Here is a 20,968-nt window from a genome sequence, read left to right as displayed (position 1 = left end):
ATATGCAAAGAATGAATGAAACACTGATTTTGTACCTGATTTCTCTGATTACAATCCTTACCCACTTCCTGCAACTGAAACAAACACATTCAACATAATTGTGAAATTGTAATCTCAAGAGAAAAAAATTTAAAAAACCACTCATCTTACATCGTTCCAGAGAGTAACGAAAACAGAAGAAAAATGTGGTTGGAAGAGCTGGGGTTTGGAGGATCCCCTGCATTTTGCTTCCTGAGTCACAGCAGAACAGCACAAGACGTGTGTGCAGGACCAAACCTTCAGCTTTTTGAATTACAAGAACACAAGACAGCTGGAGAAAGAATAAACTAAGCTGGAGAGCAAAGAAAATTTCTAACCCTTGCAGTGAGGAAGAGCAGAAGTGGTGAGACAATGAGCTCAGCATCTTTAGGAGGCTCCATAACAAAGACCCATGCCATTGCTGCCTGCAGTACCTGGTGGCCAGAGCTCTGATTTACATCATTTTTTCAATCTTGTGCACTCATTTTTTATTTTACATACCTTCATACTGCAAACAGCACTGGGCTGAGGCAGGAACAACAACATGAAAGCACTTATGGTGTTCTCAAGCAGTAAATCACAATTATTTTTTTTTTTTAGAATTTATTTATCTGTGAAAGTACTACTCAAAAGGAACACAAGAATACCTCATAGTATGTTCCCTTTTGCAACGCTCCTTTTGTGGACTCTTTTTCTAATTTATGGTAACATACGCTCTTTAGAGCAATACATCCAAAATACCATTTACAATTAAGTGCATTATTTGAATTGAGGAACTGCTTCTTGTAAATATTTCTTAGAAGTATGCACAAAAATGTGCTGGATTTTATTCACTTCATTTAATGCAGTTGAAGTAGGAGTAGTTCTCATTTTCCAAAAGGCCAATAAGAAAACTTTTGTTTTTTTCACAAGCTATTTTTCAACTTTTTGTTTTGTTTCGGTTATTTGCTTTCTACCATTGTGTGGTCCACAGCACACTAATGATGACTTAATTCTTTGGTTAGGGTTTAATATTAATCCATTATTAATTCCACTCTGGCTGTAATCCCTCCAACGTCTCTTATGTATACAATCACTCTTTTGAGGAACAAAAGTAGCTCATCATCCTTTCAAGGCTGCTGATTTTTTCTCTACTTTGAAAGAAAGAAAATAGCAGTTACCCACAATCCTCCGTCCTCTCTCAGTTAAACTAGGTCATCTTCCAGGTACTTTCGACTCTACCAGACCTAGTGACAAGCCATCACATTTCCCAGATGTACACCTCCTTGCTGGTCTTGTTCCTCCTACCTTACTCGTAAGTCAGCAAGTCTTTTAGTATGAAGTAGAGCATGAGACTTCTCAGCTCCTCTCTGAAGCACTGAGAGCTCTGCCTTGCTTCTTCAGGCACTTTGCACCTCTGACTATACAGTAAAATCAGTTCACATACACTTCCAACAAGCTACCATCCCCTACCCATCCCACAGGAGCCACGATGCCGCAGTGCTGAAGATACCCCTCCCACTGGGAAGATTTCTGCAAAGATCTACTCTATTGCAGAACAATACAGGTAAACAGAAAAAGTGCACATAGAAGCCTACACTAGATTGGAAAAATTCTGTGCTGCACAGACCGAAAAGTAGTGTAGAGGCAAAACAGAAGCTCAAGGAGAAAGAGGAGAAAAGATGATTCTCACTTTTCCATATTCTCCCCAGTCTCTTAATTTTTTTCCCTCAGTTTAGCAGGGATCTATGAGAGGTCATTATGTGCCAACACCATAGGTACTGTAAAAAAGTCCCACTGCAGAGTTCCTTAGCAGATGCAGGGCACAGTATTCATTTTTACATAATTTAAATGTAAAACAGGCTGAAGTCTAGCACTGACCATCACTGCCACAAGAATGGTACCTTTCGCACTCACTGGCATCATGAAAATTATATTCAGTTATACTAATTTCAAGTACACCTGATACTTCACAGAGATAAGGAATGCTTCTCCCTACAAGTGACTCTCAGGCAGGTAGGATAAGTTAATTGGTTACAATTTTTTGTAATTTTGGCTTTGTCTTTTGCAATGCTGCTATGGGCTGCCAGTTTCAAAATTCTGATTAATCACTGCAGAGACTACACATAAAAAATCCCAGTGCAAGTCATAAATTAATTAGAAGGATTACCCAAGTGGAAGATATGATCCTAGATATTACTGCATCATGTCTCTCCTTACCTATCAAAAAAAAAAAAACCCAAATCCCCTTTTGCAAACAGATGTGAACAGAAACAATGGCATCATTTTTGAAGGTTTTGGGGCGGATGCGCAAAAACTTTAGATTCCCTGGCAACATATATTAGCAAAAACCTAAAAAGAATAATGCACTGCCATCCTAAAAAGCTCAATATCCTTCCCCTATAATTTTATATTCCAGTCAAGCAAATACCAGGGTTTGTTAGAAATGTCAACAGTATCATGCTCAAGTATATATGCTCAAGAGGCTAGGCAAAAATCTGGCACCTCATAGTTTATGGCTATTAGAGAGAAGACAGGAGAGTTCAGAACTTCTATTTATTTACAATACAGTCCTCATTTTTTCCACCAAAGGATCCCTTAAACAAGGGAGTGTCCCTAGTTCACCACTTAGAACACATCACAATTTCTAGTCCAATGAAAAAGCTTGAGTTATTTTGGGTTAAACATTAAAGCTGTTAACATTCTGCTGATGCTTCCTACATAACTCTTTCCTCTTCCATTTTCTTTTAAGCGATCCAGTTCACCTACTTCATTTCTTACTCTCAAGATCTTCATAGCAACTGGGAAACACTGAAGACAGTGTAAAGATGTGAAGCTACATTTTAAAGAGAAGATCTGAATTCTGAGGTACTGTCTCATTTTAACAGCTAAGGTTTTATTAAAGCACCAAATATTGGAGATCCAGCTTTCAATCATAGCAAGTGACAGCTTTATTACAAACAAAATTCTACTGAGGTAGCAACGGGAAAAAGAGGAGGAGGAGCTGCAGAAGTACTTTTACTGCAAAAATACAGTATGAAACATTAAGGCAGACAGTAAAATAAGACTCCAAGTTAGCTGTACCTCATTTCTCTTACATATTAATCAAACAGGAAAACCACCAGCAAAAGAGTAAGGGAGTGTAGCATTAAAAACTAGTAACCAGGAATCCCAGTCAGTCGATCAGCTTACTGAAATCTTCCAAGTTTATTCTGAAATTTTCCATTTGGTTTAACTAAATTTACAATGGTACATAGGTGGCATTTTTAAAAAACAAGTTGCTTCACCAAAACATAATGTCATGGTTTAAGCCCAGGCCATAATCAGAACCACGCAGTCTACTTCCCCTCCCCTTTCTTCCCCCCGTTCCCGAGGGATGGGAAGGAGAATTGAAAGAATGTAGCTCCCAAGGGCTGAGATAGGAAGAGTCCAGTAACTAAGGTATAACACAAACCACTGCTGCTACCACCAGTAATAATAATGGTAAGGGAAATAACAAGGGGAGAGAATACAATACCTCACCGACCAATACCTAGCCCAACCCAGCAGCGAACTAGCCCTTTCGGGAAACTCTCAGTTACATCCTGGGCATGACATGCTGTGGTACGGAATATCTCCTCGGCTAGTTTGAGTCAGGTGTCCCGTCCCCGCCCCTCCCCTGGCTTCCCCTCCTCCCTGGCAGAGCATGAGACTCAGAAAGTCCTTGGTCAGAGTAAACATGATTGAGCAACAACTAAAAACATCGGTGTTAGCAGCACTGTTCCTAGGCTGAAAGTCAAAAGCACAGCACTGCACCAGCTACTAAGGAGAAAAAACGACTGCTACTGCTGAACCCAGGACACATAACCTCATCACATCAGCGACAATTTTGACAGACCACAGTATTACAGTTGGCTCCACCTAAGGGTCAATCCTTCTAACATGAATGTAATACTGACTCCTCTGTTTATCCACCAGTAAGATGAACAGCTCTGATAGCCTACATGTAAGTACACAAAAAAACCCTACTTTTAAGCTTTTATATAGTTGGACAACCTCAGTTTCTTTCCAATATTTTATTAACCATGTAGTGTTTCCACTTGAAACCCAATAAAAACTTAGTCTCATTGTCTAAAACCATTTTAAACCTGTTGTTCATTACATTGCACAAGAATTCATAACAGTAAACCTCAAGAGATTTGTACAAATTTGACATTACTGTAAGAATTCCATTAAGCAACATTTCTTTGTATTCTAAAGGACTCTGGAGCAATAGCCTCATAATACCAACACGATAAAAGAGTGCTCTAGTTTTCAGAACTGCATTCAGAAGACAGGTACAAATGAGATGGATCTAAATCACAAATGCCAAAGAAAAATTGTGAACAGAATTTATAAGAGTTGATAGCTATTCCTGAAAGAAACGCCAACTGCTAATATATTTGCAACCTAATTGCTGATATACATTCACAGGTATATGTTTTCGTTTGCATCTAAACATTCTTCCAAGCAATCTTCAATATATGTAACAACTTACTCCTACCGGTTGCTTTGTACTTGCATTTCTTAATGCTTCTAGGACAGATATTCAGTTTTTAGCTTTTACAGTAGATCAGCTTTAAAATGAAATTCAGTTTTCCTGAAGTAGTCCAATTTAGCTTTTCTTCAGTGTTTTCAGTTGGAGTTTGTCATTCAAGATTACTTGTTTTACTGCATAGCCTAGAATGTAAAACTATTCCTGTCCGAAGAAAATATTCTTAATGGTATGTTCATTACAAAAATTTGAGAAATTCTACTTAGGACTAACTTCAAAACATATAAAAGAAAGCAATAGGTGTATCCTAACATAAGCTCTGATGTGAGGTAACCATTCTCCAGCAAAAGGAAATACTAAGTTAATAACACAGCACAGACATTAAAACAGGCACTCTGATCACAAACACTATCAGTGAATAGACATTAGGGACAAAGAATCACCTGCAATTCCTAAGCACTGAACCTGACTTTAGCCAAAAAACAACAGCATTAATGTATTTTTTTAAAGTATTAGTAGGAACCTCTAAATGAAAGTCTGCAACCATTTTGACGATCTCTTATTCGTATGTCAGGGAAGAAGACAGCAAGTACTGACACAAAGCACAACATGCCATACTAAAAACTATATCCTGCAATTAAAATACAGATGCACAAGTCTTGTCTACTACTTGCTGTCTTTCAGATCCACAGCTCCTGACAGTTATCAGAAAGTGATGTTCTTAGAAGCAGTAACTAAAGGCAAGAATTAAGAAAGTTGGAACAAACAGGCAAATATCAAAGACACAAGTCATGACAAAATCTAAAGCAAAAAGGTTTCTACACAATAATGTTCAGGGTACAGTGCTCTCTTAAAAGGTCCTAAGAGTATTATCACCTAAAGTGCACCAGAAACTGTCCAAGCTCATAGCACAAAATCACAAGAGGTAGATTCTTCCTGCAGCGAGACAGAACACCAAAACCCAGCAAACTACACATTAAAGCTTCCTGCTTTACATGGATGTAGCAGTACTGCTTCCTCGATTCCACCCTTTCACATTCAGAGGAACAGACATAAAACACCACTTTATGGCAAATTCACTTTGTTTTGAGCAAGTAGTCTCTACTAAGCAAAGTAAATGCCTGCATTAGCCTGCACATAGTGCCTGAACTTGGCACTGCAGAATGACCATATTTCCTGCCAGCAAATCCCTGACTGAGTTACATCACATTTATCCTCACTTTTATGAGGGGAAACACACGTACAAGGATTAAATTGAACAAACATAGTCTTCAGCAATTGAAGTTCTACACAGTCAACAAGTCATTTCCCAGGACTTGCTTAAAGCAGAGTAAAAGTTTCAGTAAGACTGCATACAAAGAGTAAGAACCATGGCAAAAATTAAAGCAGAAAAACAGAAATACACCAGCAAAGCACACAGAGCTGAAGGAGGAAAAGGGGATACTAAAGCTGTGCTTTAATGCTGTCAGAGATTCACCAATAAACTCCCTCCTCATTACAATATCATCAAGTTAACAGATGGCATAGCATTAACCAAACAAGAAGGTGTCGAGAACTGGAAGGAAGAACAACACAGGAGGCTTTACAAAACACCTGCAGATGTTCCTGACTTTGTCAAAAAAATGCAATCCCCTATATACCCAAAAGGAATTTCACTATCTCAAATAAGAAGATTAAAAGGCATCAAGCTAGACTTAAAACAAAACAATTCTAATGGTCTCACAGGCAGCCTCCAGCAATGTTTTGACTACCTTAACACCATTCTCTTTCCACATTTGCATAGATTCCTGGTTTATCCTTTGAAGGACAGAAATACCTACATACACAGAAATTCAGACTCCATGCTCCTTTTATCAGTCCAGAGCAAGATGGATTTTGAGAAAATAACAGAATTTAAAAGAAACTGAACTAAAGATTAAGACTCAAGACTTGAAAAGATAACCAGGGCTGTAACTGAAGACATATCTGGCAGAGGGATGGAACAGTAGAGTCCACATGCATGATGCTGGACACAGGATGCTGGGTATATGATACCAGACTTCCTAGTGCCTCTACACACAGGCTATACAGAAGCAGAATAACTATGAACAACATACAGACTACTGGACTTATGCAGTCAGAAAACAGTGTATTGAGGAGACTCTCATGGTTCTTCCTAAAAAAAGACAAGCTCTGAACTACCATTTCAACTACTTCAAACATACAGTCTCACTGCTCCTGCTCAGCTATTCCCATCACAGGCATTCCCAAAAGATGAAAAGTTCTTTAGGTTTTTTATAAATTCTACCTCAAGAGGCAGTGCCTCATTAGACATTTAAGAGATACTACCAAGAGCTACCCAAAATCACAGAACACTTGCTATTGGTAACCTTTGCTTTATTTCTCTTTGCAAATAACACTTATCCTTGGAGAGAAGGGCTCTATAAAACTACAGAAAAACACTGTAACAAAGGAAACGTTTATACACTGAAATCCCTGAAAGATTTCTTGTAGCGTAAGACTGCTGACAATTGCTCATTAAACAGCTCTCTTCCCCAAAAAAGGGCACAAGATGAATTACAATTATTAAAAGGGTAAGTATAATTTCTAGGTCACTATATAACACTCGAACACTGGTCTCAATTCATGATTCCTAACCGAAAAGGTTACATACTGAATCTGTCAATAGCAGATGTTCTGCTTTTACTTTGAAAAAATGCCTACACTTGGGAAAACACGCAATATTTTATGTCCCACACATAAAAGTACTACAGCAAGCTCTGGAATGTGTGCAGCATGTCCCACACCTTCCATATTAATTGGTAATAGCATCAAAGAAAGCTATACTGTTGTTTACAACAGCATTAAGATGACCTGTACAGCTTTAGGAAGGGGATGATAAGAGTCCCATGTTATCACTTGTAAAGAAAACTAAACAATAAAGAAATTAACTTGCCACAACAACACACTGGGCAGAAAGAAAAGGCATAACCTACCCATGCAAACAGTGCTGGATCCACCATGGCACTTTGCTCTGTAACACAAGAAGTATCTGGCATGCCCCAGGACTTCGGTTGAGGCCACACTCTGACACCCAGAGCTCCAGCAGGTACACAGGCAAAGGGGTGCACAGCAAGTAAAATGCAATCTGCCCAGTCACTCACATTTAGCTTTCAAGAAGCATTAATATTGATTGCACTTTTCCCTATCTTATTTTAACCAAACAACTGGGGTTGGTTTTCCCTCTTTGTATGTTTCTCAACAGAAAAAACACCCACAGAGTCCTTCCTGAGCATACAGACACAGCACAGGCCACAGGGAATAAAAAGCCTAAAGAAAATGGTTAATATCAAGAGCTGAAAGCATGGCATTCTAGAAGTGCAAGGAGAGAGGCACCACTGTAGGTATTTCACTTGGGAGTTCTCTCACTGAAGTGTCTTCTCAAATCCAGGCTGACAAGAGGCTGAGAGCTCTGCACTCAAGCCAGGCAGCTGCACAGCAGAAGGCAGTGTGGAGGTGCAGAACCTTGTCGGAGCACTGCTAGAAAATGCCTGTGGGCATTTCTTTTGCTGCAGCCTACCTTCCTACCAACAGCAGCTGAGTCCTTGGAGGAAAAGCATGTGGCACACCTGATCAAAAGAAAACTTGGATTCCCTGGTAAATCAAAATGTTATTGGGAGTTTATAGCACTGAACTTGATGTTCCTGCTAGCACATTAAAGTATAAAATAAGAAATGCCTGGTGGGGGTTATCACCATTCCCTGTCATACCGCAGGAATCAGACATGCGCAGGCAAGACTTAAACTTTCTCATGCTGTGGTTTGAAGCCACATCAAGATGTTAAAAAACCTCTAACGTAGCACTGTCAAGCAGATTTACTTAGTGGTGGTTCCATTTCTCAGTACACCCAAATCAAAAAGGAGAGGAAACAGAAGCACTTTCACACTTAGCAAATCACCAACTTGTGCATCCAGTTAAAGGTGTATGCTGGCAGAGACTGCAAGTCAATGGACTGGTATAAATTACTATTATCGTTTAAAACATTCTCAACAAGAAATACAAGGAAACCTAAGCAGCTGGAAAGCAAAGATTTATAAAAATAATTACTTAAGTAAAATGCGTAGAAACAATACACATTCATCCTGGAGCAGCAAAGCTCAGACACAGTTAGAATACTGAAACAATGACTAAACTAAGACAAATGACTAATCATTTGAGAAGTCAGAGCATTCAAGCAGCACTGTTTAGAGAAAACCAACCATGTGTAAAGTGGTAAGAGCAATCCAGACACTAATTATTCTGTAAAAGTAATTTTTATCCATAGAGAAATTAGGTAAATGAATGGGAGACAGAAATGGAAATCACTGTACTACAGAGAACTGGAATCATGGAAAATAAGCAGCATGGACAACTAGACAAGTAATCTAGTCAATCGAAAGCAACCAGCTTTATTGTACAGTTTCGAAAGGATTGGATGAAGGGTGAAGTAACTCATGTACTATCTGAATAATAGTAAAACATTTGATAAAAATCTCTCTCAAGAGTGTTACTCTCCAAATTCAACTGAAATTTGCCTGGCTAGGAACACTACAATGTGACCTGAAACCCAATTACTAGTCATAATAAAAAAGTGAAAAGCCTGAAGCAGAAAATAAAAATAAATAAAGAGATAAAAAGATGAGCTTTTCAAGGGCTGGGAAACCCTTCAACTACCACATCGAAAAGTGCTATATCCATTCAGACTGATGTTCTCAGAAGTTAAAGTGATAAAAAGCAGTGGACTGAAGTCTTGATTAGTGGGGTACTGCAAAGCCTGAAATTAGTTCTGATGCTATTCACAACCAGAAACAGGACATGAATATGTTCATGAGATCCACAGATGGCATTTGCAGGTAGTAACAAACTCTGCAGATAAATTGCAATTGTCAGTTGGCACATGTGGTTTAACTCCAGCCAGCAGCTAAGCACCACGCCGCTACTCACTCACACCCCTCTACCCTCAACCCCAGTGGGAGGGGGAGGAGAATCAGAACAAAGGTAAAACACATGGGCTGAGATAAGAACAGATTAATAATTGAAATAAAGTAAAAAATAACAATGATAATAATAATAATAGGAAATAAAAAAAGAGGGATAAAACTCAAGAGAGACAAGTGATGCACAATACAACTGCTCAAGACTCATTTAGCCAATCCCAGATCAGTGGCATTTGGGCAACTCCCCCCACTTTCTATACTAGGCCTGACATGCTGTGGTATGGAATATCCCTTTGGCTAGATCAGGTCAGGTGTCCTCGTCATGCCTCTCATCACTGACAAAGCATGGGACACAGAAAAGCCCTTGATTTAGCTTAAACACTACTGAGCAACAACTAAAACATCGGTGTGTTATCAACACCATTCTCAGACTAAAGCCAAAACACAGCACTGCATCAGCTACTAGAAATGACATGGAAAAAGAAAACACTAAATGTGTTTCATTTTAGAGAAAAAATGACAAGAAAAAATACAAGAGGATGGCATGAAACACCAGTTCAGAAGGTAAAACCAAAGACTATCTGAATACACAGCTGCAGAGTACGCTATGGAGAAGAGGAACTGTACGCACCACATCAATAAAACTCATTTAGAAATATCACATACTTCTGCAACTTTTCTGAAGGCAGTAAAACTTCTCAGCTTTGCTGAAGTCAGTGAAGTTTAATCACTGAAAACCAAAGGTTAATTTTGGTTGTAACCTACTTAGAAAATTATGACAATGCTTAAGAAGCTCCCACATCAGGTCACTGAGAAAACATTAACATTTGCAAAGGATTTCATTGTGCTTTATTACAGCTCCTAAGTGCCACACCAAGGTTCGACTTCGCAAATACAGATAGCTTCCAATCAAGCAAATGGAAAAAAAACATTACTTGCAGTGGATGCAATGCTAGATTAATGTTGTTATACTTACTAATCAGTTATCAGGGCTTCAAAGAAAACACAGGAAACCACACATAAATATTGCTCTGTCCCATTTAATATGTATTTCTAAAGTTAAAGCATGAAAGCGTTAAATATTTTTGTTTTCCATCAGAACCACTCTTTATGTGGCAAGGCAATTAAGTTATTTTGGCATCCGCTCCACACAAAGCAGCTGCTGTACAGTATGTTTTACTTTATAAAATACCTTTAATCAGCACACTGACTAGTTCTGCCATTTATAATTAAGGAGGTAAACGGCAGGTGCAGCATTAATTAGTGAAATTGAAGTCTCTGTGCAAGACATGTACTCATACCAACTTAATGCTTCCGAGGAATAGAAATGATTGCTAACAGCTTTGCACCACAAAATTGACTAGGTAAGACCATGCCAAAAAAGAGAGGCACTTACAACACAGTTACGTTTCTGAAGCTTTACAATCTTGTATTACCAGATTCATTTCTCAAACTCTTCCTCCAGAAGTAGGAATAGAAAAATACTGCAGGAGGCCAAGAGTAAGCCATCCTGTGAGAGTCTTTGTTTCTGCCTTACAATCAACAGAAGGAGCAGGGAGCAGAGGTACAGATCAAGAGATAGGCAAAGTCAGTTGAAAAGATTTTCCCAACCAGCAACTAACAAATGGGCTAGACGAACATCTGCAGAAATGCCCACACTCACAGTTTAAAAACAGAGAAGCTGTTGCAATCCCCTCCCAACACTTAGGTAGGACCTACCAGACCACCAATTACCCTCCTAACAATTCTGTGACTGCCGTCATAAAAGGTTGTGGGGTTTTCTGGGAATGCCCAGTTTTCAACTAAAATTAAATCTCTCCTTCCTTTTAAAATTGCAGAGGGTATTTTGGCATTAAGGACTTCTGAAAGGTAGCCTTACAGCTATATACAAATCTTTAGAGGACCCACATTCAGCAAGAAGTCATAGAAGATAAATAATACTTCTGAAGATGTGATAGTCATCCTCAGCATCAATAGTACGTAGTGATGGGTCCCTGCAGGCTCTCTGCAGACCACAGCCAAGGGTGGTGAATTCATCTGGTTCAGCAGAACCTCAGTTCATAAAAACAAGTGCAGTTAGTGAGACTAAAATAATTACAGTGTATATGGTGTGTGTTATTTATAAACTATCAGTCTACTCATCTCCAAGCAAGCACTCTCAGACACTTCACTGCTTCTGGCCAAACTAAAACTACGATTTGAACGAAGCCAAGAAGCCCCACTTTTACATTACTTCAAGGCAAAAAAATTAACTCTTCTGCCATATTCCTAAGGTACTTTTTGAAAACAACTCAAATAAGTGTCCTTCAAAAGTGGAAACACATCAAACAATACATTTAGTAATACAGTAGCAGTAACATAGTAGCAAAAAGCATTCTGAATTAATTTTAAGAAAATCTATGCATTTCTGCCTATAGTCACAGAGCAGATTCCCACATCTGTCTTGAATAGAAAGCAATATAAACACTAGGCAAAGCAACTGCACCCTGTGCTATGAACTAGAAGACCAGCTGTAGACCTCTGCAAAATACCAACTGCACAAATACTGTATAAGGAATTGAATTGATTTATGCTTCATTGATGCTAAATGAATGTTTCTTCAGCAGGCAGGTAGTGCCTTTCACATGCACAGAAACAAGCACTTCCAATGCAAAATACGGTAGATGAACAGCGACTGATGGAAGCAAACTTATTTGTGTTTTTCTTTCAGTGCTAATTTTGACTTAAAACTGAGTCTTCTGGGAAGGAACACAAACCCTAGCTGTGCACAGTACCCCCTGCCAACCAACTTATGAAGCAGAACTGCTACTGACTCACAAATGAGTTGTTCATCCATCCTCCTTCTGACAAGCAGAAAAAGTACATGACCACAGCTGACAGAAGAGAAAACAAAGATTCAAACAGAGAAACTCAGGAAGGGTAAGGAGGAGAATTTAGAAAACAAGGATGCTGTGATAAAGACAATTTGTCATACTCTGTAAGAAGACACAACAACAATAAACTCTTAGCCAGACTTGCAAGTCTTTTAATGGACCACTAACGCATGCTGCACAAGCAAATCAAAAAGGCTACCATTTATAAACACCACATTCTGTTTGAAAACGCAAAATAAGACAGTGGAATTTCAGTAACATTTTTAAGCTTTTTCAGATTAGGCACAATCAGTGTAGGTATGAAAGAACTAGTTTAACAGAAGAGAACTTGAGGGAGGAAAAAGCTTTGCCTATAAATGGGAACAAGCACCACTAGGGAACAGACTTTGGAGAGCACATGTTGGGGTTAAACAGAACCTACCCTCCCAGACAGGTGCAGCTCTCAGCTGAAATATTTCAGACAGCAGTATTCGCATTTTTATGCTATCACAAACAATTTCGGTTCCCAGGCAGGTCTAAGGCAGTGATAGTCGTATAAACTCTCTGAGAAGACAGCAGCCATGCCCTACCATATGGTCTGGCACAGTTCAGCATACGGGATTGGTTGTGATTGGTCTTTTTCCCAAAATTAGCATTAAAATATAAGTGATTGCTTCAATTAGAAGAGAGGCAACCTGAGCTCAAAATATTAAATTAGAAGTAATCCAATGTTCTGAGACAATGTAGACAATAAAAAAAAATACACTTTGTTACAGGGCATAAATACAATTAAGAACGAGAAAAGAAATGAACACATAAATAAACCAATTCTTCCACTTTTATGGCACTGAACAATATTTCCTAACAATGTGGATAGAGAGACAGTTATGGCATACTCACAAAAAAAGTATTAAAATCACCTTCACTAGTCCACCATTTCACATCTAAAAACGTACTGAAGAGGCTAAACTACCTTCTGCCATTCAAAAACCTTCATTAGCTAAAGTAATTGCAAACTGGTAAAGCAACTTGAAAAAGCCTGCTTTTTCATTTAACTTGTTTGGTCTTAACACAAGACTTATACTTTTCTTTAAGGTTCAGCTTCCTTTCATGGACAGCATGAGAGCCATGGGTTCCAATTCTAAAGATATTCTCTACCAGACGATGGTGAATCATTTGACGCCATATGAACAATACCAATTGATCACATTTTGTACCACTGCATTATGTATCACTATAATTCACACCGAATGATTCGGCGGAATCTGATTAAAATGAGATAGCATTCCAGCTCTACAGTTACATTATATGAAGTATTCAGGTATATCGGAACACAGTTAAAACGTATGTCTTACTTTCCCATCCAAACGGCATAGCTTTCAGGGAGTTGTGGAATAAAAAGCATGGATCTTCCAGTATCAACATCTACTGCTCCAAAGCAGCCTGCTTCAGTTACTCCAAAAGTCCAGTGAAAGTAAGATTCCTAAGTTAACACAAAATATATTCTTAGAAGAAAACCCTCACTTCTACCAGCTCTAATAATACACTACAGTACACACTAATTCGTACTTCCACGTATCTGAGAGATCTCTCTTGCTTTTGAAGAGGGGAAAGTGGTTTAGGTCTAAAGCTTTTCACAGTGAAATAACAATCACAGTATTACAAAAATACAAATCCTTTGGTTGGCAACTAGATAGGATCTGAGATTAATAAGCTACTATAAGAAATGAAAAGGCCAACTCAGTGCAATAAACATACAGCACACCATAAAATACATTCTTTCAATGTAGAATTAGGGAATGTAGGATCAGGAAGAAACACCACATGCGACAAGGCAAAAGCAGAGCACACTGTCATTGGGTTGTGATGTCAAGTGCTGAAGCGAAGACCCAACCTCCCCAGAGAACAGGAACCTGCACTAATAACAAGAGTTATTTTAAGAGCAAGCAAGCAAACAACAGAACACTAACAATACAGGGATTAATTTTGGTAAGGATAGACATATGCTATGATACCCTGAAAGGTGCCTCTCATCTAAAAAAAGACCAGTAACTACATTAAGATATATGCTATCTAGATTAAAATTTGTTGGGTTTGTTTCTTCATAACATACAACAGCTCACTGAAATTCACAAAACAAAGTAGTGTAGCAGTCATGTAAAGTATGTGGTATGCATAATTAGGGTTCTGCTACACCAGCTTCCCCGAAGACCATGAATGCATTTGGCACGACATTAACAAGTTATTGAGTCCTATTTGTGACAGAACACATGGGTACTTAAGGAAGAGTCTAATTTGAGAAGACGCAAGTTGTAAATTCTAAGATACATCCAGTTTTGTGGAATATACTATTTATAAAAACTTGAAATATGCTTTTCTATGAATTAATTCAGTTTAGCTCCACTGTAACATGTTTCACTACAGAAAAAAGGTTATTTTTTTAGCTCACAGACAAGACTAAAAAACCTAAGAAATACGCCATTGCTGTCTTTAACATGGCATTAAACACTGATAGGCAGTAGGGCCTTGAACAGGTTTGAGCCTACATATTAAAGCACTGAAAGATAGAGTAACTGGAAGTTGAAGAGGCAATGTAATAAAGAAGACAATTTCTTTAAGTGAAGCAAGGCAAAGTGCATGAGAGATAAAAGGAAAATAATTAAAAATTGTTTAAAAATTCATGCAGTTGAAGAAAGCTTCTTAATTTTATTTGAAGCTCCCATTCAGCTGTTACCTGGCGAAACACGATACCAGTATCAGTACAGTATCTCTGGGTTTCTTCTCCACCCTGTAGCAGAACAATTGAATTCTTCCCAACATCCTTATTCAGTCTCAGGCGATCACACAGTCGTCTTCTATTCAAGGCAAAGAGCGCGACAGGCACTTTCAATGTCTCATTCCCCAGCCAAAAAGATGGTCTAGAAAAGATTTAACAGACAAATAATGGAAGACAAAGTCAGTGGTCAGCACAATTCAGCCTCAGTGTCTGTTACTTCACACTAGAACAGAAAAGAAGTTCAGTTCAACTCTAAAAATAAGACTCTAATCACTCACGGGGAAGAGATGCTGCATAGGAGCATCACTCTAGCGACGATCAAACATTGCTCATACCAGTACCAAAGGAAAATGAGTGCAACAGAAGACAGGGCTGGCTGCAGCTACGGCCCACAGAATGTCACTCATTACATTCCTATAGGTAAAGCAATGCAAAAAGCAGATGCAGAAAGCAACAGCCTGGGTCAGCTGAGTGAAGGCATAACAGGAGAGAAGAAAATGAGTATTGAGTTACTGAAAAAGGAAGGGAATGATTACATTAAGCTAGGCAAACTTCAGCAAGTCCTTCTGGGAAATGTTCAGTAGCTGAAACGGGGACGGGAGACAAAAGATGACGAATAGCAGATGCAGGACAACAGCATTTCCCATACTCACACAGTGTCTGCAAACTTCTTGTCTATATATGTATGCTCATTCTCGCACGCATACAAACAGCTTCAGCAAGCGACTGAACTCACACAGACATGGCGCAAGGAGCATGTCCTGGGTACCAATGACCTCCTATACCACCACCTGCCCCTAAGGCAGCCTGGAAAGTACACAATAGAGCTGCAACTGTTTAAAAGTAGAGAGCTCTTTTTTAAATTAAACTGGTTATTGAGTAATTTAAGGTGTTTATGGTACTACAAGAGTATATTGCTGATTCGTTCACATTTCTTATAGGTCCATACCTGGACTTTTTGGAGCTTTACCCGTAGAAGCATTAATAGCTTGTTATAGGATTTTTTCTTTTTCTTTTTTTTTTTTTAATCAGATGGGGAGAGAACATTCCTTTTTTTTAATGTTTAATATAGCAAAGCCATGCTATACTATTGATGAATAGTGTTTTATCAATAAAATCCTATGATTTAAGTTCAGTTTGTACCTACACCTCAGCTTCTCTCAGCTTATTGAGCACTAACTGGGTGGATGGTTATTTTCTATCCAATATGCTTCTAGAGATGACAGAAAGGTGCAGTACTGTGTTAAGATGACAAGAAATCAACTACCAAGAGACTTAACCTTAGAGAAGCAAAGTTCCACATCTTAATTATTATATAGTTTACATAGACAATCTGAAAAGTAACCTTTGATTTACAGCTGCATTAAAGTAACCTCCTGAAAGACTTTATCAGCATCAGAAATTAAAACCCTATCATTTCTTGCTGCAGACAGCACAAAAAGCTAATAAAATATTTTATTTTACTTGTTTATATCTACTTGATATAACAGTGTGAGTAATTTTAGAAGCTGGAAGATTGCTCTTGCTAATCCAATTTTCAAACTATCTGCCTAGGAGTTCAGCTGATGGTGCACAAAACCCAAATGTGTTTATTACTTCCCACACACACCTGATAACCCAGCACCATGGCAGGTGATCATTACAAGGGCTGCAGACTACCTATTGAAGCACATCAGCATAGTGTGGAAGCACAGCAAAAGCTTTCATTTTGGAGTATCTGTGCCTATAGGAAGAACGAAGCAAGTTCTTACTATCCTAACAAAAGCTGCTGGATGTTTTAAATCAGATAGCAAACCTTAAAATAAGTACAGGCAAGGCTTTTTGGGTGCAAAGCTTTTGGTGGTTTAGCAACCCAGCAATGCACAAGATGTTGAAAACACAAGTAAGATCCCCCCCACGAAGTAACTCCATGCAGGGGCCTAGAAATCACATGCTCACCTTATTACAAGTATAAAAGGGAAGAGAGAACATCTTCAGATACCCTTATGCCATAGGCTGCTCTCAGATCTTTGTATCTGCTGATTAAAAAAAACCCAAACCCAAAAAAGGCAGAGGCTGTAGCACAACCTGTCTTATGTTTTGTCTTTACAGGAAGGAAAAAAAAGGTCATTTTCACTGTAATTTTACCTGCTTCACAAGTTTGGGGTTTTTTTGCTGTTACTCTGATCTCCCTTCTTCTCCAGGCCTATTCCTACACCCTGGAGCTCATAGGAAGCTGCTACAAAGGCACGTTCTTATCCCCATTATGTTTACTATTAATGTTTTCATTGCACTTAAAACCTTTGACAACCAAAATGAGACTCAAGGAGAAATAACAACGTCAGGCAGCAATTCCTACTAGTAGTCCCACTGCACCACTTTCAGACTGCCTTTTACTGGGATCTCAACACTGGAGCTGAAATGCATACCAGTGCAAAATGACAGTTCTGCACATTTTGTCTAAGGCCACGGCAAAACTGTGCTCTTCCTTAGATATAAAAGATACTACTTTCCCTGTCTGAATTTGATGCCACAGTCTCATCAACAGCAGAATTTGGGCTTGTATAGCTGGTTTAGACTTGCAGGTTTTTCACAGGTATGGCCTTGGTCTCTATTTTAAGGCTACCGTAACAGTCACAGGAGCTGAGCATGCTGGAGCCCACAGCGAGGGCTGTACGACACAGGAGGGCTGAGTGTTGTTGCAAATGCCACTCAGTTCTTCAGCTTCTCCACTGAGCACTCATATATTAATTCATGCCTTGTACAGTACAAGCTTGCCATGCAACAGACCTACTTTCACAACTGTGATTCTGCAGAGAAAACCAGCTAGGTTTCAGAAAGGATTCAACTCAGAGCTGTTTGCTTCCCCCATAGCCTTTGTTCACTCTTTCTTCCTGCAAGCCACTGAGATACCAAACTAACAGCACCCTCACAGATGGACTAGCAGCACAGCAAGACACCCACAGCGCTGTACTGCCTGCAGAGACTGGGTCACTCCACACACATGATCCCAGCACAAGCTTTCCACAACTTATGCTCTTTTCAGAGACTATCACTGACAGGAATTTTAAGTCTTACGAAAAAAAAAAAAAAAAAAAAAGGAGTACAGCTTTCTATTGCAAATAATGATTTAGGAAGAAAAACTCTCAGTACTCAAGACCACAAGAAACGTCTTCACACACAGGACTGTCTGTGTAACCATCACTCTGTCATGACCATTGCTCTGTTACTAAGAAATACATGGCAGATCAGTAGGTTATGACTGGCCTGGTCTTTTCCACATTCCTTCCATCTCTGTTAGAATCCCCTGTGGCTATGCAATACTGTCTATGCCATGACTATTATTTAGCACTTTTTCAGTTTCAAATATAAGAAGTCATTGCTATGCCACTTGTAGTAAATTGAGTGGGTACACGTATGTAAGTGCCTCACGTGTATATCACCCCTGCAAATACACATGCAATTACAGCTTAATCAGCATAAAACTGTTATTTGCCACCTCGCAATACCACCAGAGCTCTTTCTAGGAATGGAACAACGAACTTTCAATGCTGGTCCGTGATCTCTCATCACTCAGTTTATACCACACAAGACACACAAATATCAGAATTTGATTAGTACAATACATTGGCTGGTCCTTCAAGGTCTGTTTCTTCTGTTAGTGAAAGGTCTCTTGCGTCTCCAGCCACAAACTCAAATCAAAACTCTCATGGAATTTGGTAACGAAGCGTATTTAATGCAAGCACTGCTTTGCGGTGCATGTCTCTTCAAAGCTATGCAAGCTTCCGCAAATAAGCATTAGTCAGTGTCAGAAACGGCTACTCGCAAGAGGACAGGACAATTGAAGTTCAGCTTCCTCATTTTCTCTAGTCTGGTATGAGAATTCAGCCACTGCTCAGTCTGGTAAAGGCCTCCTACATTAGCTGAGAGTTTCCCTGCTGTCTGTCATACACAATCTTTATGATCACTTAGAGCCAAGCCCACACAAGAGAACTTTCATTATACTGGAAGTGAACTGCGGCGAGGAACATTAAACTAGATGTGCTTCTTTAAAGGCTATTTTTCTGTAGCCTCCATTTGTTAATTTTCAATGCTTATTTCAGAAGTTTTATATTTTCAGAGAGCTTACACTTTGCTACTGTATGATCCATCTAACATCTTGGATTTGCTTTGATAAGCCACCAGAACACACCAATAACCAAAAATCCTATTTTATTTCTGGGGTTTTCCCACCATTTTTCAGTTAACCTTTTGTAGTCGTAGGGTTTTTTTTTCAGAAGAAAATTCATGGACTACCACTGCTGTTCCACTGAGGTCATGCAGACAAGCACCATATTTCAGTGAGGACGACAAACCACTGAAACTAGTTTTCAAGAAGTTATAATTTGTTTTGTTGACTGGGCCTTATTTATCTGTTTTGAACAATTGAGTTGTCGACATCAGCCTGAAGATTAGACAATACTTAATGCTACTTCCACATCAAATATGTGAAATACAGAAGGCCTATGCTAACATTAGCACAAGCAAATCAATGACACAAGGGAAACAACTACTGCTTTTTAAAGCATAAACTGGATGTCTTCTTCATGGCAAATACAGTGCTCCTTGTAAATAAGTTAACTTGAAGTCCCAGCCCCACTTGATGTCCCACCTCCCCCCCCCCCAGCCCAACATTACTCTCAGCAGGGCCAGAGGATGCAGGAGCATCTCTGCACAGGGGCTCAGCATGGGGAAACCCAGGGCAGGAGAGAGGACCTCACAGGGGAGCAACCTCCATCCACAGACTAAAGAGTCAAAACCAAGTCGCAGCGTGATCTGTTGGGCCCAATTGTGAAAAGTCCCCCCTCATTCCTATTAATTTTTAATAGCACCTTCTTATACCACTGAAAAAATAGCTGAGTTTAGCTATAAATGTGGTGAAGACCCCGCGTTAAGTAATCCACACCCACTTTTCCGCATGACTTCCCCAACCTAACCCAACTTAGAGGATACCCCGCGGTTCGGGGTAGGCCTTGCCAAACCGCCCCGGCGGGCAGGGAGCCCGCGGGACCCTGAACCGCTCTCTCGCGCCCCGCTCCAAAGCTGGCTCCGCTTGGAGCCCCTGCTCCAGCGCAGACACCCGGCCCGCTGCGCAGGCTGCGCCGGCACCCCCGACCCACCCGCGCCCCTCAGAGAGACCCGCCGGCCTCGCACAGGCAGGCTGCCGCAGAGCGGCCGCGGCGGGCGCCGGGGGCCGGGGCGCAGGGCCCGTGAGGAGCCGGGCGCACGAGCGGCACCGGCCCGGGAGCGACGCTTACCCCTCCGCCGCCATGTTGCCTCGCCGGACTTCGCCTATCACGTGATGGCGGGGCCGCCTCTGCGGGAACCGGGGGTGGGGCGAGGGCAATGGCAGGCGGGGGGTCAGGGTCGCCTCAGGGTCGCTGGCACGGGCCGGGCCCGGCGCGGTCGGGATCTGGGTGTTTGTCTGCTGAGGGATGGTGTTCATCGGCACGCTCTGCAGCTGCCTGCGCCACCGTAGAGGTGTGTTTGTGACCATCACCTCAGGTGTTGGCTTCTGGTACGAGACAGCCCTGAAGGCCGAAATCTGTGTAACGTATATACAGTCTTAACAGGGATTGCTGCATTCTACAGCGGAGCTCCCTGAAATAGTTGCTTAAAATATCCATTTATCATGCCGTGCTGCAATAATCCCTGTAAGAGATGCTTTCCTCTTGCGTTTTGAAATGGAGAAGGTGTTTAACAGCAGCCTCCATTCACGGTGCACTGCAGCCAGCACCAGCCCTCGCACTCGCCCACTGTTGAATTCAGCTCTTACACAGATATGTTCAGAACTTGAGTTCTTCTAGCCTAAAAATTATAAACTACCTGAATAAACCAGCAATTCCTAGGCCAGGGT

General features: G+C 40.2%; 1 protein-coding gene across 1 annotated transcript in view; it reads right to left on the bottom strand.

Moving 5' to 3' along the window:
* PEPD (peptidase D) overlaps window positions 1-20,416 on the bottom strand; it is a 150,876-nt gene extending 130,460 nt beyond the window's left edge. The window contains exons 1-3 of the mRNA XM_065661257.1: window positions 20,370-20,416; window positions 15,052-15,235; window positions 13,673-13,800 (exon numbers count right to left, since the gene is read on the bottom strand). Coding sequence (XP_065517329.1) covers window positions 13,673-13,800; window positions 15,052-15,235; window positions 20,370-20,383 — 326 coding nt within the window. The 5' untranslated portion in view covers window positions 20,384-20,416. The remainder of the gene's footprint in view (window positions 1-13,672; window positions 13,801-15,051; window positions 15,236-20,369) is intronic.
* Window positions 20,417-20,968: the final 552 nt, after the last annotated feature.

Source organism: Lathamus discolor, chromosome Z, assembly GCF_037157495.1.
Source record: "Lathamus discolor isolate bLatDis1 chromosome Z, bLatDis1.hap1, whole genome shotgun sequence".
In the NCBI taxonomy this organism is placed as follows: domain Eukaryota; kingdom Metazoa; phylum Chordata; class Aves; order Psittaciformes; family Psittacidae; genus Lathamus; species Lathamus discolor.
This window is presented reverse-complemented; position numbering and strand designations above follow the sequence as displayed.